This window comes from Quercus robur, chromosome 4, assembly GCF_932294415.1.
Source record: "Quercus robur chromosome 4, dhQueRobu3.1, whole genome shotgun sequence".
NCBI lineage: Eukaryota > Viridiplantae > Streptophyta > Magnoliopsida > Fagales > Fagaceae > Quercus > Quercus robur.
Window position 1 is genome coordinate 81,820,749 of NC_065537.1, and position 24,112 is coordinate 81,844,860.

General features: G+C 36.6%; 2 protein-coding genes, 2 long non-coding RNA genes and 1 pseudogene across 4 annotated transcripts; 4 read left to right on the plus strand and 1 right to left on the minus strand.

Annotated features, from left to right (window-relative positions):
* The first annotated feature begins 451 nt into the window (after positions 1–451).
* Positions 452–8,833, plus strand: LOC126722750 (probable pectin methyltransferase QUA2; annotated as a pseudogene).
* An 18-nt stretch (positions 8,834–8,851) lies between these two features.
* LOC126724568 (uncharacterized) lies at positions 8,852–10,753 on the plus strand. The gene is made up of 4 exons (XR_007655038.1): positions 8,852–8,952; positions 9,107–9,262; positions 9,602–9,842; positions 10,401–10,753. It is a non-coding gene; the product is annotated as an uncharacterized LOC126724568 (long non-coding RNA).
* Positions 10,754–10,884: 131 nt separating this feature from the next.
* On the plus strand, positions 10,885–11,129 carry LOC126724569 (uncharacterized). Its single transcript, XR_007655039.1, has 2 exons — positions 10,885–10,933; positions 11,018–11,129. It is a non-coding gene; the product is annotated as an uncharacterized LOC126724569 (long non-coding RNA).
* A 260-nt stretch (positions 11,130–11,389) lies between these two features.
* Positions 11,390–14,256, plus strand: LOC126723948 (uncharacterized). The gene is made up of 4 exons (XM_050427971.1): positions 11,390–11,497; positions 12,910–13,402; positions 13,580–13,693; positions 13,777–14,256. The coding sequence occupies exons 1-3, from the start codon at positions 11,474–11,476 to the stop codon at positions 13,654–13,656; spliced, it is 594 nt and encodes a 197-aa protein (XP_050283928.1). The 5' UTR covers positions 11,390–11,473; the 3' UTR covers positions 13,657–13,693; positions 13,777–14,256.
* A 1,949-nt stretch (positions 14,257–16,205) lies between these two features.
* LOC126722751 (uncharacterized) lies at positions 16,206–17,807 on the minus strand. The gene is made up of 2 exons (XM_050425902.1): positions 17,343–17,807; positions 16,206–17,288 (listed from the first exon to the last, which is right to left on the minus strand). The coding sequence occupies exons 1-2, from the start codon at positions 17,805–17,807 to the stop codon at positions 16,206–16,208; spliced, it is 1,548 nt and encodes a 515-aa protein (XP_050281859.1).
* Between the last annotated feature and the right edge of the window lie 6,305 nt (positions 17,808–24,112).

Here is a 24,112-nt window from a genome sequence, read left to right on the forward strand (position 1 = left end):
ATGTATGGCGCCAACATTGAATTGCTTCAAAATTTCTTTTTCTATTTTTGGATAATTCAATGGTTTCAATGGAGGAGAGGGGATGGACGTCTCCTTTGGAAACACTAGGAGGTGCCAATTGAGCTACAAGGCTCTTGGCACTTCTAAAGTTCTTGTAACTGGTTCAATCTACTTGGAGCCCAGGACCATGTTTAGATGATGTATTTTAAAATTTCTTTAAATTTATGATTACATATCAACTTTGAGTTATCTCAAAATATTTAACTTATTAAAGTTTCAATGGGCTTCTATTCCATGATAATTGTATTCTACTTGAAATCTTGCATACTAAGGACCCAATTCAGAGCAAAAACTGGAAATTTTAAAGATTAAGCAGACATTTAACATTGAGGATCAGGCAAACAAAAAGACATACCATGTATAAACTGTTGCTATTTGGTTTAAAGAGAAGATGGTAGTGATTCTGGTTTCTCCTATGCTTAGGATGAATGAAATGGTCATGTACTTTCTGTTGGAGAACCATCAGTCCAAAACCTTAAGCTATCAGGGAGTTAGCCATTTTTTTTTTTAATAAGTAAAAATTGACTAAAAGAAAAGGAAAAAAAAAAAAAAAAAAAATAGGTGCCTGCAAGTACACGGGTTGTGTACTAAAGCTGCATCATAAATTAGTAAAAAATACAACAATTAAGAAAATCCAGCAAAGTAGAGAAAGAATGGCCAAAGTAGCCATCCAATCATATAGAGTGCATAAAAAATCATATTTATATGATGACATGACCTCACAGGAGAACAAAGTTCAAAGAGTAACTCGTACCAAATAGAAACAAAAAATTACGGCAAATTTTGTCCATAGTTTTGCAGAGAATCTTTGCTGGAAGATATTATCAACGCAAGAAGGAACTATTATTTGGAAAAAGACAAGTAAAAGGAATTGTTATAGTTCACGGTATGGCTGCCAACATAAGACACACACACCTCTATATATGTATTAGATCTGTCTGTAGATGAACATAGATATAACGAGATTTATATATCATAGTATAAGAAAGTACAGAGAGCAAATATTGGAAGAAGAAAGAAAGCCAAAGCTAGAGAGAATTCTGGAATGAAGACTTTTGTATATTGTTCAACTAAATGAATCTGTACATGAATCCGAGACTAAATACAGAAAAACAGAGCAAGTAAAATATCCCTAACAATACGGAAACAGTTACAAACACTTGTGCCAGCTCAGTCACGTGTGAACAACTCACACTTAAATACATTACTAAACTACAAGTCACTAAACTACAGCATTGTATTAAGCTACACTGTACAGCTAAACTACATAGCCAAGCTGTCGTTTATATCAGCATGTCATCCCTGCACTTCTTTCTTCTTTCTGCTTCGTTCCTTTTCTTGCTTTCTGATCTGAGTCACAATTTTGATACTCCCCCTCAAGATGACAATCAGCATTGTGAATATTTACAATGTTCATCTTGGCAAGTAAAGACTTCAATTGTTGACCACTAAGTGCCTTTGTAAGCAGATCAGCTAGCTGTGAATGAGTAGGGGTGAAAAACAATCTAATCACTTTATCTTCAACCTTATCTCTGACCAAGTGGCAATCTATTTCTATATGTTTGGTCATCTCATGAAACACAGGGTTCTCACCAATATATATAGCAGCTTGGTTATCACAAAACAGCATTGCAGGCTTTGGATGATACACTTCTAAATCTCTCAACAAAGCCAATATCCAAGTCATCTCACACACAGTCACTGCCATGGCTCGATATTCAGCTTCAGCAGATGATCTAGAGACTATAGACTGCTTTTTAGACTTCCATGAAACCAGAGAATTACCCAAAAAGACACAATAACCAGTAGTTGATCGTCTAGTGTCAACACAAGATGCCCAATCTGCATCTGTGAATGCCTTTAAGTGCAAATCTGAATTGGATGATAACAGAATACCTTGTCCAGGACTTCCCTTTATGTACTGTAACACCTTATAGGCTGCATCCAAGTGAGGTTTTCTTGGCTTTGACATAAATTGACTCAACTTATTTACTGAGTATGTGATATCTGGTCTGGTAATGGTTAAGTATATCAACCTACCAACCAGCCTTCTATAAATGCCAGGATCAGATAACAACTCTCCATGATATTTGCTCAACTTTAAGTTTTGTTCCATAGGAACCTTGCTAGGCTTACATCCTGTCATGCCTGCATCTTTGAGCACTTCCAAAGCATATTTCCTTTGACATAAGGAAATGCCTTTATCTGATCTAGCTATTTCAATGCCAAGGAAAAACTTCAAGTTTCCAAGATCCTTTAGCTTAAATTCTTGATCCAAGAACACTTTAAGCTCTTCAACAGCTTGAACATCATTGCTAGCTATAAGAATATCATCCACATAGACTAAAAGTGCTATGAATGACTGATTGAACTTCTTGGTAAAAAGAGAGTAATCAGACCTTGACTGTTTAAAACCACATTTGAGAATAGTAGAAGAAAATTTTGAGTACCACTGCCTTGATGCCTGTCTAAGGCCATACAAGGACTTGTTAAGCTTGCACACTATATTCTCCCCCTTGCTGTGGAATCCTTGAGGCAGCTGCATGTAAACTTCCTCATGAAGCTCCCCATGAAGGAAAGCATTGTTTACATCCAGCTGAGTTAGATGCCAGCCCCTCACAGCAGATATGGCAAGCAAAGTCTTAACAGTGGTCATTTTAGCAACAGGGGAAAAGGTTTCAGTGAAATCCAAACCCTCCTGCTGTGTGAACCCTTTAGCCACAAGACGTGCCTTGTACCTTTCCACTGTGCCATCAGCCTTATACTTCACTCGATAGACCCATTTGCACCCAATAGCCCTTTTATGGGATGGTAAGGGAGTAAGAGACCAAGTTTGGTTAGATTCTAATGCAGCAATCTCAGCAGCCATTGCATTCTGCCATTTGGGATCTTGGACAGCCTCTTGATAGGATTTGGGTTCAGAAATAGCAGTGATAAGAGAGCAAAAATGGGCATAGGATGGAGATAAAGTGGAAGAGCCAAGAAAATGAGATAAGGGGTATTTTGTACCTGAGGTTTGGGAGGCTGAACCAGACTTGATGGCATGATTGGAATGAATAAACTGATCAGTAATAATGTTGCTGCATTTATAGTCTTGCAAATAGGAAGGAGGCTTGGACACTCTAGTGGATTTTCTCAAAGATGGAGGTAAAGCAATGACAGTAGGTTCAATGATGGGAGGACTAGAACTATCAGTATTGGAAACAGATGGAGAAGCAGATGTAGCAGGGGAAGAAGAATTGGGTAAAGGATTAGAAGGTGAAGTAGGAAATGCAGGATCAGGAATGGGCTGAGAGATGGCAGAATCAAATAAAGCAGATTGAGAGGAATTGGAAGTATCTAGAGGAGGAAAAATGTGAGGAAAAGTGATGTTTGAGTGAGGTGAGGAAGAATAAGTGGATGAAATGAAAGGAAACACAGTCTCATGAAAGGTGACATCCCTAGAGACAAAAATTTTCTTGGTGACCAAATTGAGTAACTTGTACCCTTTGACTCCAAAAGGGAATCCCAGAAAAACACAGGGAACAGATCTAGGGTCAAACTTAGATCTGTTATGAGATAAGGTGGAGGCAAAACAAAGGCAACCAAACACCTTTAAGTGAACAAAAGAAGGAGGTGTATTGTAAAGTTTCTCAAAAGGGGTCTTATTTCCTAAAATGACAGAGGGCAGTCTATTGATAATGTAAACAGCAGTTAAAACACATTCACCCCAATAGGAAATAGGCACATTAGACTGAAATTTTAAAGCTCTAGCAATGCCTAAAATGTGTTGATGTTTCCTTTCCACAACCGAATTTTGTTGTGGAGTGGCAACACAAGAATGTTGATGTATAATCCCATGATTAGCAAAGAAGTCTTTTAGAAAAAATTCATGAGCATTATCAGTTCTAATGGCTTTAATGTTGGTGTGAAATTGTGTGGAGATCATGTTGTAAAAAGAAATCAATAAGGGTCTAGTTTCTGATTTTGATTGCATAAGATAGATCCATGTTGATCTAGTTGCATCATCAACAATGGTAAGGAAATACCTAAAACCATTGTGAGTAGGTTTTGCAAAAGGACCCCAAACATCACAGTGAATGAGATCAAAAGCATTAACAGACAAATGATTGAAAGAAGGGAAAGGGAGTCTTTTCTGTTTTGCAATGGGACAAAGGGCACAATCTTTATTACTATGTATAGTGCTTACATCAGGGAGAAGATCACACAGGACCTGAAGTTTAGCATCTGATACATGACCTAATCTAAGATGCCAAAGATAAGATTTTGTGGTAACAGGAACATCCACAACATTATTTTCAAAGGAATTGAAAATGGATCCTAAGATAGAAGATACATTGGAAACAGATTTGCAAGATTCTGAAGATTGTAGCAGATAGAGATTATGATGCAGCTTACCCATTCCAATCGTTTTCCAACAAGAAAGGTCCTGTATAAAACACATATTTGACAGGAAAATGAAGCAACAGGATAGACTTTTGGTTAATTGACTAATGGATATCAAGTTGAAAGTGAAAGAAGGGACACATAGTACATTTTCAAGAATTAAACTAGAAGTTACTTGAACGGTTCCTATGTGTGTGACAACAACTCTCTCACCATTAGGCAATTGAACAAAAGTGGTTATGGAGCTAGTAATTTTAGTAAACAAATCAACTGAATGAACTATATGATCTGTGGCACCCGTATCAAGCACCCAAGTGTCCTGACTATGTGCAGTTTTGTTTGAAGGATTGATAGCAAAAATGGAGTGTTGCATGCTTAAACATATTGAGTTTTGCAAGGGGTCATCAGAAATACCTGAGAGGGCAGAATTGGCTGTGTGAATTGCTTCATTAGAAACACTAGAACTGGATGCATGTGAACTCAACAATGAAATCAATTGCTGATACTGTTCCGGAGTGAAAGAGAAATTGTTGTTCTGATGCACATTCTCATTCTGAGCTTGATCACACTCCATTATGACCTGATTAGCCATAGGAAGCTGCTTTCCCTTTTGCTTGTAGCCTGGTGGAAACCCAACAAGCTTATAGCACTTCTCCTTAACATGCCCAACCTTTCCACAATAGCTACACATAGGCCTTCCCTTTCCAACATTCCCTTTGAAATTCTTGCCAGGAAAAGATCCTTGATTAAAAAATTGATTCTGGACAGCCAGAGCAGTGGATTCCACTGAAGGAGTGGCATGACTACTGGTAGATCGTTGTCTTTCTTCCTGGATTACCAACGAGAAAGTCTTATCCACAGATGGAACAGGTTCCATCATGAGAATTTGAGTCTTGACCTGTGAGTAGCAATCATTCAATCCATTAAGAAATTGCATGATTGAATCTTGATGGTGATGATGCCCTATCTTCTCATTCACACCACAAGTACATTTTCCACATGAACATGATGGCAGAGGCCTCAGATTTAACAATTGATCCCAAGAAGCTTGAAGATCAGTGAAGAAGCTTGTCACTGTAGAATCTCCTTGAATCACGGTGGAAATTTGCTTCTGAAGTTGAGAAATTCTTGGTCCATTTGCTTGTAGAAACCGAATCTTAAGAGCATTCCAGACCTCAAAGGCAGTGTTTCTGTAAATGACACTAGCAGTAATATGAGGTGAAACTGAATTCAAGATCCACGAAGAGATCATTGAATTGCATTTGGATCATGCCTTTTTCTCAAGTGGTGTAATTGCCATTGATGCAGTGATGGATCCATCTACAAATCCGAGCTTACTCTTAGCATCTAGAGCCATCCTCATTGCTCTAGCCCAATTAGGGTAATTATCCTCAGTGAGAGGTTGAACAACCAGGATCGCACCAGGAGATTCACCATGGTGCATGAAAAACGGACTTCCAGGATCTTCCAATGGAGAGAGCTCTCGTGCAGGAGAAGAGGAAGTAGTATTTGACGCCATTAATGAAGGGTCAAGCTCTGATACCATATAAGAAAGTACAGAGAGCAAATATTGGAAGAAGAAAGAAAGCCAAAGCTAGAGAGAATTCTGGAATGAAGACTTTTGTATATTGTTCAACTAAATGAATCTGTACACGAATCCGAGACTAAATACAGAAAAACAGAGCAAGTAAAATATCCCTAACAATACGGAAACAGTTACAAACACTTGTGCCAGCTCAGTCACGTGTGAACAACTCACACTTAAATACATTACTAAACTACAAGTCACTAAACTACAGCATTGTATTAAGCTACACTGTACAGCTAAACTACATAGCCAAGCTGTCGTTTATATCAGCATGTCATCCCTGCACTTCTTTCTTCTTTCTGCTTCGTTCCTTTTCTTGCTTTCTGATCTGAGTCACAATTTTGATACATAGAGTATGGGTGGTTTTGTGCATAAGTAAGAATAGTCCTGAGTCATAGTATTACCTGCTTGTTTTTATAGGAAGTCCTCATCGGGCCCTTCAATATGTTCTGAAAGCCAAGATGTTGAAACTCCATATTATTGACCACTCCAAGCCTGCATTGGGGGGACACAAAGCCGCCGATGGATTCCTATTGAAGAGAGGACAACCTGGCCATCAAGAACCAACTTGAACAAGAATGAACTTGCATTATCTGGTATTTTTATATTCTTGCACAGTATGGAACAGCATGCAAATGGCAAAATAAAAACCATGTAGGATAAAAAAAAATTGTCTGTAATATTCTTTGTCATATTATATGTTAATTTTAAAATGTTTGGTCAGGTTTGCACCCCGAAGAATTTGCCGAGGATACTGACAACTGGAAAGTGATGGTCCATAATTATTGGTCTCTTCTGTCACCATTGATATTCTCTGACCATCCAAAGAGACCTGGTGATGAGGATCCTTCACCACCTTATAACATGCTTAGAAATGTACTAGACATGAATGCTAATTTTTGTGGTTTCAATGCTGCGTTGTTGGGAGCCAAGAAGTCTGTGTGGGTCATGAATGTGGTCCCTACAAATGGACCGAACTACCTTCCCTTGATCATGGACAGGGGTTTTGTTGGTGTATTGCATGATTGGTAATGAAACCTTCTTCCTACCATTTTTCTTTCAGTATAAATGATACATCTTGGTATTCTTGCTTGACCTGAAATCTCAACTAAATGTTATTCTATTGCTCCAGTCTTTCATATACATGCAAGGATAGTATATCAGGTTATTTAGTTTAGTCAGTGAACCCTGGAGATAAATTGATCCAAGTTACATGTTTGCTGTCCCCTTCCAGATATCTTTCCAATTGGCTGTCTTGTTCCAGGAACTTTTATTTAAAAATTTGTTTGGTGGGTCATCTTAAATAGAATGGATAAGTACTAACCTTTTTGAAGGGGGCTTGTCTTTCCAATCCTTCTGTTGAACTTGGCTGGCATTACATGTCTACTAGTGAAAGTGTTGATTGGAAAAGATTTACAGTTACTTTAATGTGTAGGTGGTTACCTGCCAATTCTATATTTCAGATACGTTTGGTGAGAATTTTAAGGGTACTTAGTAATAGTATCAGTATAGGGGATTTGATTTTTAGCGTTCAAATAATTTGGAGCTTGGAGTTAGTTGGGAGTATTGGTGAATCAAATTACCAAAGATTATAAAGTAACTCTGAAAGAAGTTATGCATTCTAAGGATATGCCATAATAACAGAATTATATGATACGATTCAAGGATCCCTTGAAAACTCAGCACTGTCGCAGAATGATCTTTTTGAGCAATATAGAATTATAAGGAACTAATTTGGTATCATTTGCTTCACAAAGAAGTTAGCCACTGTATTGTACTTTTATCTGGTTATTGTAAATAATTTATGCTTTGATCTTGTATATATAATAATTCCATTTTCCTTTCAGGTGTGAAGCCTTTCCAACGTATCCTAGAACTTATGACTTGGTGCATGCAGCCGGACTGCTATCAGGGTCGGCTGAAGCTATAGGCCACTTAGGCAGTGGCCTAAGGCCCCCACTGATAAAGAGGCCCCCAAATAGTAATAATATATTATATAATATTATATAATATCTCATAAAAAAATTGTATAGTTTGAAAAAAATTTGTCTTAATCTTGAATGTTTTCTCACACATAAAACTTATTCTGATATTGATGGCTTAGATTTATTTTCAGAACTAAAATTTTTAAATGAAGTTTTGCAAATAAATGAAAACTCTCCAATTAATGTACTAAATTATATAAAGAGGCTAGAATCTTTTCCAAATGCATGTATTACTTTCAGAATATTACTAACTATACTTGTTACAGTTGCTTCCACAGAAATAAGTTTTTCAAAATTAAAATTAATAAAATCCTATTTAAGATCAACTATGTCACAAGAAAGATTAAGTGGATTAGCCATATTATCAATTGAAAAGGAAATGTTAGCGGAACTTGAATGCAAAAATTTAATTAGTAATTTTGCCTCTCAAAAAGCAAGAAAAATAAATTTTAATTGAAAAAAATATATGACTTTATAATTAAATATGATAAAAGGCCCCATATTTAAAGCTTTCGCCTAGGGCCCCCAAATTCATTGAGCCGGCCCTGACTGCTATCCCTTGAAAATGTCCAGCAGCGCCGTTGCACCACACTTGATCTGTTCACTGAGATTGATCGAACACTTTGTCCAGAGGTACCAAATCATCTAATTCTCTCTTTTAGTTCTATATATAATCATTATGCATTGATCGCCTTATTCTTGAAATAAACCTTTAATTTAATGGCCAAGGGTGGAGCAGAAAAATCATTAGACATGAAGATAAGATCATCCCGTTATATGAGCATTATTTTTCATGTTCCAGAAAACTTTATGATGGTTGTTTAACCTTTACAGGTGCATTTAGATGGTACTCCTCACAATTTAGAAGAAAGTGATTTCTGTGATTTTAGCTTTCTGGACAGAGGGCTTTTCAGTTCAGATATTTCTGTTTGTGTAAGTTTGCTGCATACATGAAGATACTTGGTATTTTATGCTTTAAACTTTAGTCCAAGTTGTCTTTTATTTTATAAATATTGTGAGGGAAGTCAATTGGAAATAACTAACCACAGTGACAGTGCCCCTTATATCGTTTTCTTGAATTTGGCAGTTTAAAGGTGCCATGCTTGAACCTGTTCGTAAAACACGAGATGCAACGTTCTTTGTGAAGAATTCTAGTGATATTTAGGTTCCACGGGGACCAGAGCAGCCAGGTGCTGTTCAAATTACCATGCTGGAGCTGGCAGCACAAGGACATGCTTCAAAGGTATCGGCAGATAGTTTAGGTAGATATGAATAACAGTTACCTTTTTCACTGCTCGCTTTTAGTTTTCTGTTCTTCTCTGTGAAGAGCCTTGTACCTTAGTGGTAACTCTATGGATCATTTGTCAAACCGAAAATCACTATGGAACCAGTTTGCAATTGAATTGACTTCAAATTTAATTTAATTTAATTCAATGTCTTTGCAATGCGATTGTTTTTTTTTTTTTTTTTTTTTTAAATATTCGCAATTCAATTATTTTTTTGGACTAGATATAAGTTGAATTGGAAGTCTTTAGTTTTTTGTGATTTATTGAGGATTTTATTTTTAATTCTTAATTAATAGAAACTGGAAAGATGAGTGAAGTTAACAGTACAAGTTGGTTCAAAGCTGCTAGTTTACCAGCAATTGCCTGTCTTTTAGCTACTCCTCTAGTCTTATACAAGTTATATCCTTCTGAAACCAAAGACACACCAGATGCCCCTGCCATGGCTGCAAAGAAATTGGAGCATATGGGTCCTGTTACAAGAAATGAGTGGGTGATGGTCGGTACAATGCTCCTTGCAGTCCCTTTGTGGGTCTTTGGGTATGTAGTATGCCTTACTTTGTGATAGTTATTATTAAATTACCATCTCATATATATATACACACACATATATCACCAAATTGTTCCTTTTCTTTCCCGGCTGATAATTAGTAGCACAAAAGTCAATTGTTTTTAAAAAAATAACAAAAAAAACTACTGGATAAGTTGAATTCTCCATTTATTTTTTTGTATCCCTTGATTTGTTATCACTTTTTTGGCAATTCAACAAGACTCAAAACACAAAATAATAGTCTTTGGTGTGTAGAACAACTCGCTACAGCATATTCCAGAAAATAAGAAAATTACCAAACTACCCCTAGTTTTAGTAAAACTTTATTAAAACTGAACCAGCAACTTTCTAAAGTAAAGAAACTAAATACTTAGATTCAATAATAACTGAAGTAGCCTTTAAAAGGTGCCAAAAAGCCCCCCACATCAAAATTAGTCCATAATTCTAGGTTTACTATTTAATCTTGTTTCTCCTTGAACACTTTACTTTTTGCATCATTAAGCCTAACGTATAAGTTATCATTTGTCCTTAATGCCATTATCTTTCAGGTACTTAATATACCGACTAAGATTAATAAGGGGACTGTTGAAATCATCACCCCTGTAGAGCTTATTAAGAAGGGTTACAAGGTTGGGTCCTCCAAGGCTGCCCTCCTTGCAAAGCTTGGCAGAAGGCCATTCTCTTATGGCCTCGTTGTTCTTCAAGTTTATAATGAATGACAAGGTCCTTTATCTTGTCAAAGATGTAGAGGCACATTACCAGGAACTTGAGAAATACTGTCTGATACGTTTGATGCCTTCTTCCACCATCGAACGTACGAGACGGTCTTTCTGAAGCTCCTTGTAATGTCCCTCTGCGTCTTTGACAAGAGAAAGGACCTTGTTATTCATTATTACTTCATAGTGGCCCTTTTTCTGTTGATAAAAGTATAATGATGAATGAGGTGACTAATAACTTATGTTGAATCATTTTGCTCATACAGTGATTGATAGTCATCCTTTAGTACTGATCATTTGTGCATCCTTTTTGTGCAGCTGTTGGTGCCATATTGTCAACAACTGATTCAGTTTGCACGCTGCAGGTACACGATGTTCATCCTTACATGAATGTTATACATGGAAATTGACATGCTCCATTAATGCATGATATTTTTGGCCTGTTAAAGGTTCTCAATCAAGATGAAACGCCCTTACTTTACAGTATTGTATTCGGTGAGGGAGTGGTGAATGATGCCACCTCTATTGTGCTTTTCAATGCAGTCCAATCACTTGATGTCAGCAACATTGATCTGCTTACAGCATTGAAATTCTTGGGGACCTTCCTTTACCTCTTCTTCACCAGTACTGCTCTTGGTATAGTAGTAAGTTGTTTTAGTAGTTATTTTTTTCTTGTTATTATTATTATTGTTTCTTTTCTTTCCTCCTTTTTATTGGGCATCTCTCTTCAATTTCGGTCATTTTATATACTGTATGTAAAGTACATAGTAAACAAGAAAACATGACAATCTTTTTGACGTAATTATGTTGTACTGGATAGGTTGAATAGATTTGCAGCTAACTTGAAGCAAGCTGCAGAAAGTGATGGCCGGATTAAGCGTTCTGTGAGAGAACAGTCAGCACTCATGTCAATCCTTGATTGCCGTCCAGTATGTTGAACTGTTTGTGTTATTTATGTTTATCATTTGTCTTCCGTGCCTTATACCATAGGCCTTGGATGATGCATTGACATGCAATAAGAAAATTTAAATAGCATAATCATACTATGTCGAAAATGCAAGCTGATATGAATTTCAATGGCATTTCTTGATCCAAGGTTGTCTTTTTGCATTTAAGGTTTTTGGTACAATTTATTGTGTAAGGCTGTGTTGTTTCATTGGTGAATTTTTTTTTTTTTTTTGGTAAATCACACTAACCTTCCTTAAGGTTTGAGGAAATGTCGGAATCCCTTTCTTATTTTCAAAAAATGACACTTAGCCCCCTATGGTTATTATTATTTTTTATTTTTTTTTAAAATTTTTCTTACGATATAACCAATCTGGTTATTAAGCAAAAATTTTTTGGGTGGATATAGTGGTTGAGAATTTAATATGAGAAATTTGAAAATTTGTAATGAACATAAATGGTCATAAGGGGTTATTTGTTGTGTAAATCAATATATTAAGGGGTGGAGTGTCTTTTACAAAAATAGGAGGGGGTTTTTGAAATTTCGACAAACCATTCTCAAACAATGTAATTTACCTGTATGAACTCTTTTCCCAGTTGTGAATCCGTGTGTATGAACTCTTTTCCCAGTTGTGATAGATATAGAACCATTGAGTAAGCTCACCAACTTCAACAAAAGTCACTAATTTCTGTTGTATTGCTATGAAAACATGGGTTCATAAACCTGGTTTCTTTGATGGTCTATGTTTCCGATTGGTAATTTGGTACTTTTAATGGAATATCAATTGCTTAGCGTAATTGAACTATTTGGTTGTATTTCATTAACTTAAGAACTGCTGGCCTAGCACTCTGCGGTTTAGTATCTGCTTTTGTTGGCATGATTAATCCTTCTTGCAATACCTGATTGAGTGTAACTTATTAACATGTATAGAAGAAAAGTATATACTTGTTGAACTCACAGTTGGATTTTCCATTTAACAATCACTACTGTTGATTCACCAACAAATTGAGGCATGTAATGCAAATTCATATGAGATGGGTGATTATGCATGTAGTGATATTTTGTGATATAAATTTTCTCAGTATCCATGTATAATTTTATATTGCATGGTCCTTTGCTTATTTCATTGTTGGCGTTAATGTTATTAAATATAATGTGCCAAACATCCATCTGTAAGTGGGTCTTGCTTAGTTCCAACTACTTATACAGCACCTTGTCCTTAAACCAATACAGATAAAAATAAACTAAGAAACTTGAAAAGATATAGATCCAATGGCAGCATTTTAGGAGAGCAGCCTCTGTTCATTTTGTGTATCCTCCTTATAGAGCATTTTAAAATGGAATTCTTTCACATACTAGTTGATATCTGATTAATGGATTGTGGCTTTGAAACAGGGACAAGGAGCTTGTCATTTCCTTCAATGGGAGGATACTCAAGAAATTACCACAATTAATGATCTTGTAGATGAAAGCAAACATGGCATATCTGTAGATTCTACTTCAACAAGCCATGAGTTAGTCACTAAAATGGGTGATTTGAGTATTAATAATTTAAAGAGGAAGTTTGATTCACTAGAGATGGAAAATCCTCAACATCTCCCAACTTCTGTGGCTGTACATGAACATTTTGAGAAAGATCAAGAGCCTGTCATAGAGAGGAGTGAACATGATGAGACTTCAGAGAATTTAACATCTACAAAGTATATTGATCCATCACGAGTTGAGGACTCTTCAAATCTCCAAGACCTAGTTGTGCTGGAGGTTGAGTTGAGTTCCATTATGAAGAAATCACTCCTAACTACCCATCTGACTTTAAAGGCTGAGATTCATTGCGGACAGGCTGAGTTCTGGAGGCAGATTACTGCTGCTGGAGACACTTCTACTGAAGGTATTTTCTTGCGTATGTACACATTTGCTATGTATCCTACACTTACTGCCCAACCCAACCCCCCCCGCCCCTCTCACCCACCGTATCTTTATAGTTTATGTTTCTCTTGCTTTGTTCTTGCTAACTTGCTGCTTGCCCTTATCAGTTATCTGTTAATATATATATTTTTTCTTCCAGTGACGGATTGTATAAGTCAAGTTTTAGGACTTCATATTCTGGGTTGGTTGGGCCGGCTTGCTTTCCCTCCTCCTTGATGTTTATTAGTTCTTCCACCTCGGCCTCTCTCTTGTGGTAAATACAGATTACATTCCATTTGTTTGGTTTTTTTTCCCTCTTTCATCTTTGGTTGTGACTCTGATTCATATTTTTGGTAGGTGTTTTCCCTAATTTTGATTCCATATTTGTTCCTCGAGATAAAGATGTGTCTAATTATGAAGGCTCTGCAGACTGCATCTCAAGAAGCAGAAGAGGCAACAAAACTTTGTCATCAAAGGGAGCAAAAGCGTAATGCAGCCAAGGCAACCTTAGAGATGGCAAGGATTAAGCTTCGGCAGTGATTGTATATTAACCATTCTCGATGTAAAATACAACAATGGTGTTTATATATGTAGATTATGCTGTATGATAGTGTAGATTGATGAGTCTCCTCAGTCCTTTCCCCCTTTTCTCTTTCAAGGTAGAAACGCTAACTTGCTTTTTGCAAGCTTGGTAACTGAATATAGCTCATGAAAGAATTTGTTCTAAATTACTCGCTTATACACACATGCAAACCGTTCTCTGACCTGTGCTTTTGGTCTTGTTTGAACTTTGAACACAATGATTGTATATAGTTGTTTCCATTAGCCCCTGCATTACTCAACACTACAGTAATATACCTACTTATCAAGCAGTGATGAAGGGTCGTTACTTATAGGATTCATCTTTTTCTTATAGAAATATACTGAATAGAAAGAAAATGCTTAATTGTTTTTATTTTTGTCAGTCAGTCTTTCATTTATGATATGTTTGGTTGCTAAGAAAATGTAGAAAGACATCAAAAGAAAAAAGAAAAAGAAAAGAAACTTAGATTTTGCATTGGGATTTGAGGAAACGTTTGGCTCTGTTCAACTGAGCGTAATACGAATATAATTAAATTAGATCCCATTTTGTTTATTATCTAGACTTGTAGAAAATAATTAAATGCTCATCCAGGTAGCAGTCTGATCTTTATTGTTGGTGATACAGCCGTACATTAACATTGGCCTATTTCCCAAATTTAAGTTTCAACATTGGCCTTTTTTGAATGTTGATGATTAGTAGCTTATTTTATGGTGAATGCATTTGTATTTTAAAGAAAATAGAAAACCCTCATCTCGGGGTCCAAGAACTACTAATGAAAGCTCGGCAAATGACAAGACGACGAAAAAGGTCCAAGCAAAAAAATATTTTTGCCATATTTGAATTTCAATTTTCAAAGATTGAAACTAATATGCTATCAATTACATTTACAAAAATGAATCACCACCACCATTAAACGAATCATTGTTACATGATGGCATCTATTGCTTTTTATTTTTTTTAAGAAGAAAACAAAATAGATATTATTAGTAAAACTTAGCCAAGTTTGGCTAAAATTACAGAATTTAGGTGTGGAGGAACACTCTTCGTCCACACCATGAAACTGCTAACATAACTAGCATGTTTAGTAAAGTTATGAGCTATAAAGTTTGCTTGATTACGAATATGGGAGAAAGTAATTGTATATGAAAGGTCCTTGCAAGAGTCTTGGCTTCAACAATCAAGTGGCCAAACGAGGTGAAAATAAGTTACACTCATCTAGATAGAGTACCAAAACTATAGCAAACAAGTTACAGTCATCTAAATAACACACCAAACTCCCAGGAAAAATTATGTTGCAAGGGCTTTAAACTCCATAGACATGCAATTCATCATTGAAAGCAAATAAGAAATAATTGCCAATAGCAATCAAATCTCTTAAGGCACATGCCAATGTCTTCTGCTTCTGAATAGGCTGGTTCAAAGACATGCTTTCATGCTAATGGAGCATGAATATATATCCCAACTATAGAGTACTGCCCAAGATCCTCTATTGGAAGCAATATTGCTTGGTAGGAGATAAAGCTAGAAGCATCATTTATATCATAGTGAAGACAAAATATTAGGCACAACTTCTATGCAACTTCTATATGAAGAATTGTATATTCCAATCATATAAAAGATTATGAAGTAAAATCCTTTTTATGGCGTTTCTTTAATTTTCTTGAAAATCAAATCCATCTTATAAACTTTTTTCCCAAGTGATGAGCAAATTACTTACGAAGAAGTCCAGTATAGTAGGAAAGGGGCACATCAGTGTAGTAAGTAAAGGTTCTTCACCAACACTTCTTTTGAACCCTCTGGCACCTTCAAGCTTAAGCTACTTGTGTTAAAGTACATGTCCGTTTCTTTGGGATTGCCATCTATGTAGTCTCTAGCTAGAATGGAAATAATTAACAACTAACTGAACATTCATAATATCACAATCTAGAAACAGGCACATTGGATATAGAATACTTTGATTACAAGTTCATTCAGTGATAAACAGAATAAAGGTCAATGCCGATACAACCTAGTAGTAAGTTCAAATACACAATAAAGAGAACCCCAATTTACATCTACAATACCATTCCAAAATCAAGTATCTGCATGCCTGACAAAAATTCAAATATTATCGTTAGATACCAAAAACCAAAACATACGTACTAATCTATGCAACTTGGCTAATTGATACAATCATGGCATTTTATATGAAAGCATCACTTACCTAGTTTGGATCATTACTGCTTGTTGAAGCCCCACGGGAAAGTGGACATCTTCTACGGTTATGCCCATGTTGATGACACAGTCCACAGCTTTGCTTTTGTTGAATCTCCCTCAACTCAGAATCTGGCCTCCGGCTTCCTGGTTCTCGTCGGACCCCATCCATCTCATTCTGTATCCTAGACGCCACAGGTCGACCTTTGCCTCGCAACAAGAGTGGGTCAGGCACCCACTTTGGACCGTCCACATCCCTCCACAATGACTCTGACAGTGGCACCACAAATGCATGTGAGTAGGTGCGAATGGCATTGTTCAAACTATAACATGGGTCAATATATGTAGTCGCATCTTGCCCCAAGTGCTGAAGAGCTTTAATTGCATGTGAATAAGGGATCTTTCGATTTTGCCACTTTCCACAACGACATGTTCTGTCCATTAGGTTTACTTCATGACTATGGTGTCCCCCTCCAGAGCTATGGATGTTGTATGCAGTAATTACTTGATATATACCATTCACGTAATTAAACGCAGTTATATTGTGGCCAAGAGATTTTTTTAGGTTGTGTCCATAGATTTTTAAGGCATATTTACTCCATACCTTGCCCTGTGAGAGATCATGAGTAATTTCTTTGTGTCGATCATGGAAATACGCTACAAGTTTGCAATGAGTGAATTCAACCATTGCAGCAATGGGTAGGCCACGGGCACCTTTCAGTACTCCATTAAAGCACTCCGAGACATTGGTTGTCATAGCCCCATAACGGTATCCACCATCATGTAGTTGGGTCCACATGTCTAGATCCTCGTTTATTAGATATGTGTATGGCATGATGGATGAGTCGGGTTCACTTTCCTGCCGCTCGGTTCTCCGTTTCTTCCTAAGGGCCTCAATCTCGGCTTCCTTGATAGGTTGCATGTACAACTCAAACTTAGCTTCCTGAGTAGCATACCCCGCTTTCAAGGCCAATGACTTTAAAGTAGCGTCTTGAAAATGCGTGTTGAAGTTGCTAGCAACATGTCGAAGGCAATATCTGTGAACTACTCGTAGTCGTCCATCATCATCTATAGGCCAGTTTGCAATTGCGTTCTGAATACCCTTATGTCAGTCAGAAATTATGCAAATGTCCTTATCTGCTATCACATCTTCCAGTGAGATCCTGAGACGTTCTAAAAACCACCTCCAACTAGACCCTGACTCTTTGTCCACAACAGCAAAGGCGAGAGGCAAAACCTTGTTGTTGGCATCAGTGGCCATTGCAATCAACAACACCCCTCGATATTTACCATACAAATGAGTCCCATCAATACTGATCACTGGCTTACAATATCTAAATCCTTCAATGCATGGAGCGAAAGCCCAAAATACATAGCGCAAAATTGTATCACCAAACTCGTTCCTGGGTATGGTGTGCCACCAGTACCAGGTGCCAGCTTCTTGATCCAAGTATGCCAACAATAACTTTCTCAACTTTTGGTAAGACTCTTCCCAATCCTCGAATATCTTTGCAATAGCTCGTTGTTTCGCATCCCATATCTTATAGTAAGAAAGACTATGCCCATAATACTTCCCTTTAATGAAATGTTTGAGGTGATAAATTGTTGCCATGTGTTTCTCTTACAATAATGGAACAAATTCTTCTGCAAGAAAATTACAATCCATCATTCTACCATCAAAGGCCGTGGCAAGGGGTATATAACTGTGAGGACCCCTATAAGATGTGACCATCCATAGTCCATGTTCAGGCTTCTCTACTGCCCCAACGTACCACATGCATGACTCATCGATGCATTTCACAGACAATCTACTTTTGGTCGGCCTACTAGTCACAATGTTTCTGTTATGCTTTGCGGCGTAAATTGTTAATGCACATTTCACCGCATCTTTATTCGCAAAAATCAACCCTTTCGCAAAATTCATGTCCGTATTCCAAGAAGAACCAAATGCTTGTTGAGTAACTTCAAGATCAACCATATTTTCCCAAGTATTTTCATAAAATGATGAGGCAGGAGGTTCATAAACAGGGGTCGCATTTGTAACATGTTGAACTCTAACAGTAGTGTCCGCATCATCTTCATCACATTCAGCCATATCATTAACATGAGGAATGGGAGTAATTTCATGATCATTAACACCCCTGTCAAAGTCGTCTCTCTCAATCCTCTCTTCGTACTCATCTCTATCGTTAATATCTTCCCCAATACAGTCTTCGTCTTCATCTTCATCTTCATCTTCAACTACTGGAACTGTAGAGGATTCGCCTCGATGTGTACAAAATTTATCTTCATATCTATTTCTAGGTTCACTCTCAATTGTTGTTGGTGTCTCTTGAAAAGAGGGTGTATAACCTCCCAATGTAATGCATCGATCATCTAGGACTGCAAACTGTAGAGATGTAGTTGTTTGTACAATTTCCTCTACACCAACTTCCGCACGCGGCTGCAAACTGACGTACAACTCAAAATCTGCTACCTTTTCCCATTTTTCCATCTTACTAAACATGAATTTCACATGTTTGTCCTCTGTTATCGCCATATATCTGTAATTAATGCATTGATTGAGAACTTCATGTGGAGAACGGAAAGTAATATGTATGTCATGCAAAGCAGGGTTCACTTGCAACTCTTCCATAATTTTTACTTTCAAATCATTCAAGGTCTTTAGCTTACGGCGTATCATCATATAGTAGCACTGGATATCCGGACCTTGAAACATCAATCCGTCATAAGGGTTGGCATTGCTAAGGAGTTCACCGTAGTATATATTTATATGGATCATTGTCAACCTATAGATCATCAAGTGCAATAGTGTTAGTGACAAATTTATACCGCTCAATCAACATCAATCACAAAACTTTGCGTATTAAATGCCAACATTACTAATCTCAACCAAATTTGCATACACTCACATACAAAAATAGTCGTTACCAATTTCATATTCTTCTAAAATTCCAAATCATTCTAGGGGCATGACTTTTAAAACCCATTCAAATAAGTTCTCATGAACAAAAATATTATATACCAACCTTCAAATCTCTGTTACAAATCATAAATAAATATATCTTGAAATAATTTATGGTAACAAGACTACGAATATCTTAGGTATCAAACTCATAATCCATTTCATATCCATGATAAAGACCTAAAATTACTAAATATTCCTAACAATTGATCACAATATTTAGCACTAAATGTTCCCATCATATCCACAAGGGCCTCACAATATCCATTATATATATTTTTTCTTAAGTAGATTCATGATCTTATATAAATGTGTCCAAATATTTGGACATTAGTTTGGCGGTAAGTAATCAAGTTCATCATTCAATTGAGCACTAATGTCAAAACTCAAATAGCTTCATTTGTCATGATTAAATGCAAGCTATCAAAATAAAAGGACTAAACAAAACCAATTTCAAGATATGACTAGTTGTTTGGACATAACATGAGTCATACTATGAACGTGATTACACTTTTTATAATTAATCATAATATTAATTCAAAAAAAAAAAAAACTAGCAAATAATCATAATATAAACAAATAAACTAATCACAATATACTAACAAATAAATTAATCACTAACAAATACATTAATTACAATACACTAACAAAAAAACTAATTACAATATCTAACAAATAAATTAATCACTATACTAACAAATAAATTAATCACTACAAATATACTAACAAATAAACTAATCACCCTCTCAAAAAAAAAAAAAAAAAAACTAATCACAATAACTAACAAATAAATTAATTCACTGCAACAAATATACTAACAAATAAACTAATCACAATAGACTACCAAATAAATTAATCACTACAACAAATAGATTAATCACAATATACACTAACAAAAAAAAAAAAAAAACTTTTCCTAATATGTTATAAATTATATTTACACTAACAAATACATTAATCACAATACACTAACAAAAAAACTAATTACAATATCTAACAAATAAATTAATCACTATACTAACAAATAAATTAATCACTACAAATATACTAACAAATAAACTAATCACCCTCTCAAAAAAAAAAAAAAAAAACTAATCACAATAACTAACAAATAAATTAATTCACTGCAACAAATATACTATCAAATAAACTAATCACAATATACTACCAAATAAATTAATAACTACAACAAATAGATTAATCACAATATACACTAACAAAAAAAAAAAAAAAACTTTTCCTAATATGTTGTCAATTTTTCTTAAATAAAAAAACTAGCAAATGTTGTGTACCTGAGATGTTGTGAACTTGTTTGAGATAAGTCTGAATGAGCTTACTGAATGAAAGTTTGAGAAGTGGAGCAGTGAGAGTTTACTGAGGGTTACTGAGTAGTGAGACGGACAAAGTGGAGAAAAGAGGGAAAATAGGTCCCAGCTGGGACCCACGGTAACACGTGGAGAGCTGGGGACCATTGACGGAAATCGAGTTCAGTAGGCTCGATTTCCAGCTCAGACTACACGTGATGGTCAAAGGAGATGGGACATAGAAATCGAGTTCAATGAACTCGGTTCTATGTAAAGAAATCGAGTTTAATAAACTCGGTTTCTATGTATAGAAACCAAGTTTACTGAACTCGGTTTCTATACTAGGAAATCAAGTTCAGTAAACTCGATTTCTTTACATAGAAACCGAGTTCGTTGAACTCGATTTCTATGTATAGAAACCAAGTTTATTGAACTCGGTTTCCTACTTGTCCAGATCACCTTTATGGTAAATCGAGTCCACTAGACTCGAATTGTTAGATCTACAATTTGTTTCAAACGTTGTCTAACTTATGATATAGTATAGGTTTTATAGTTATTTTTTAAATAAGTCCAGGTGAAATCACTGAAATGAGTACTGAAAAATCAACCGATTCGGCTGGTCCGCAATGGAAATATGTTACTTAGAAAAAGCAAGTGGTGTTGGTGGGAATGTAGTTTTTAGATGTAGCTATTGTGAAAAAGTTTTCAAGGGGTCTTATTCAAAGGTGAAGGCACACCTGTTAAAACTGTCTAATTATGGAGTACAACTATGTGTTAAGGTTGTAGAGTATTGTATGGAAATGTCCCAATTAGAGGATGCGTTTGAGCAATCTACGCAAGGACGAAGAAGCCTAAGCTAGTATCTTTACCCATTGATTCTGCTCATAGTCCTAATCTTATTCCTAGTGAAAGTAGTACAGCTACAAGTCAACCATTTATTCAACAAAAACAAAGGGTTTGGGAATTCTCCTTTGGAGAAGGCTTTTAACAATCAATGTTGAGAGCAATTAGATTCTCTTATTACTAGGACATTTTATTCTGGTGGTTTACCCTTTCACTTTGCTAAAAACCCATACTGGATTGAGATGATCAAATTTGCAACTAATAATAATTTAGCAGGCTATGTTCCTCCAAGTTACAATAAATTAAGAACAACGAACAACTTTGTTGCAAAAAGAGAGGGCACGTATTGAGAAGATGTTGAGGACAATTAAAGATACTTGGAAAAAAAAGGGTTTAAGCATAGCAAGTAATGAGTGGACAAATGTCCAAAAAAGACCACTTATCAATTTAATAGCTACATCAAAAAAAGGGCCACTTTTTGAAAAATCCATTGATGGTACCAAAGAGTGCAAAGACAGGCACTTCATTTCTAGAGGTCATAGCTGAGGTTAGGTATCAAAATGTTGTCTAAATCATTATTGACAATGCATCTATTATAAAGTTTGTAGGATCTATTGTTGAAGATGAATATCCTCATATTTTTTGGTCACCTTGTATTGTGCATACCCTTAATTTAGCCTTGAAGAATATATGTGCACCTAAAAACTCTGCAAAATAAGGTTGCACATAATGAATGTAAATGGATTGTGCAAGTTACTGATGAGGCATCTCTCATTCGTATTTTCATCACAAATCATTCAATGAGATTAGCAATTTTTAATGAATATTCCCCTTTGAAATCACTTCTTGTTGTTGAAACACGATTTGCTTCAATAATCATCATGCTTAAAACATTGCATCAAGTAAAAAGAAATCTTCAAGAGATGGTCATTAGAAAGCAATGGATGTCATATAGAGAAGATGATTATGGAAAAGCTCAAACTGCGAGAGATTATGTTTTGAATGATTTGTGGTGGGACATGAGATTCACAGGACCTATTTATGAGATGCTTCGAGTGGCTAACATGGATGCCCCTATTCTTCATAGGGTGTGTATGGTTGAATTTAATCAACCATGTGTTGGCTATATTCCGTGACAAATTTGCTTGTAATACAACACTTAGAAACCCTGTATTTAGGTGGGAATCATGTAAGTGTAGTATGTGAGAGAGTGAAGAAATGTTCAAGACTGTGCAGTGAAGCAGGGACTCGCAGCTGGATCTTGCGGGAAGCTCGCGGCTTGCAAGTCACCAAAAGTTGCACACACGCAGAGCATGCAGGGGAGCTGAACAGTCATGCCAGCTGGAGCACTACAGGACAAAAATCCAGACTGGCCATTTAGCTAGCTCGCGGCTTGAACTTGCGACTCAGTTAAGTCGCGAGGTCAAGTCGCCAGCCACCCCTGTTTTGAAAAAATTGACTCTTCGCATTCCATTCATACACTGTAAGGTTGAATTTATTCAACCATCTAATTGGCTTTATTCCGTGCCAAATTTGCTTGTAATTCAGCATTTAGTAACCCTGTATTTAGGTGGGTTTGTTGTAAGGGTAGTGAGTGAGATAGAGTGAAGTTTGCTCAAGAGTGTGCAAGAAAACAGAGTGTCGCGGCTGGGACTCGCGGGTGGACTCGCGGCTGCAAGCCGCCAGAAGCTGCACACGTGCCAAGCATGCTGGAAGATGAACAGTCATGCTAGCTGGAGCACTACAGGACAAAACATGACAACTGGCCATACGGTTAACTCGCGACTGGATCTCGCGACTTGGTCAAGCCGCGAGGTCAAGCCGCGAGCCATCCCTGTTTTGCCAAAACCTGACGTTTCACATTCCTCTCCCACTCCAGTATAAATACCCCTTTAACCCACGATTGAAAGAGAGCTTCCAGAGAGAATTTTGAGAGAGAAACCCTAAAGAAAAACAAGATTGTTTCACACACAATCCCTACCTTAGAGTCTCATCATATTCCTCAACTCTCTTCCTCTCCATTGTCAAAACCTTGAGAGGCATTATACCAAACCTGGTTCTCACCATTATCATCTCTGTGAGACAGTCGTTTGGAGCACTGGGAAGCAGTTAGGAAGGAGCCAATCTTCATTGGTTGATGCTATGGTCTAGTAGCGGAATCCGGAAAGCTAGAAAAGAAAAAGGTTCGGCGCAACCTCGTTGGAGCAAGAAGCTTGGAGGGCTTAGGTGCACTGGGTAGATTAGGCTTGGAGGGTCTATTGTTGTCCTTGTATCCCAACTGTATTTTCTAGTGGATTGATTACCGCTTGGAGGGCGGCGGAGAGGTTTTTCGCCGAGGACTTCGGTTTCCTCTTCGATAACACATCGCGTGTTGTCTTTGTGTTTGCATCTTCCTTCCTCTCTATCTTTGCCTTTATATTATCTGCTGTGATTTTATTATGTTATGGCTTAGATAGTTTATAACCAATTTCACATTATAGCATGTGTTAAGTTTCCGCACACTTGTTGTTTGACATATTGCTTGTGTTGGTTAAGTTAATTTTTGGGGGTCTAAACGTTCAAAAGTGTTTTGTACACGTTTTTGAACTTTCAATTGGTATCAGAGCAGGTACACTGCTGTTGGTTTCATTACCATTGTGTGATCCTTGACTCCCTTTTGAGATGGATAGGTCTCAATCCCTAAATGCACCTCCATATTTTGATGGTAGTAATTATGCTTTTTGGAAGGTTCGTATGAGAGCTTTTCTGTGTTCTATTGATGAATCTGTTTGGGATGCTGTTGAGATTGGTTGGACCAAACCTGAG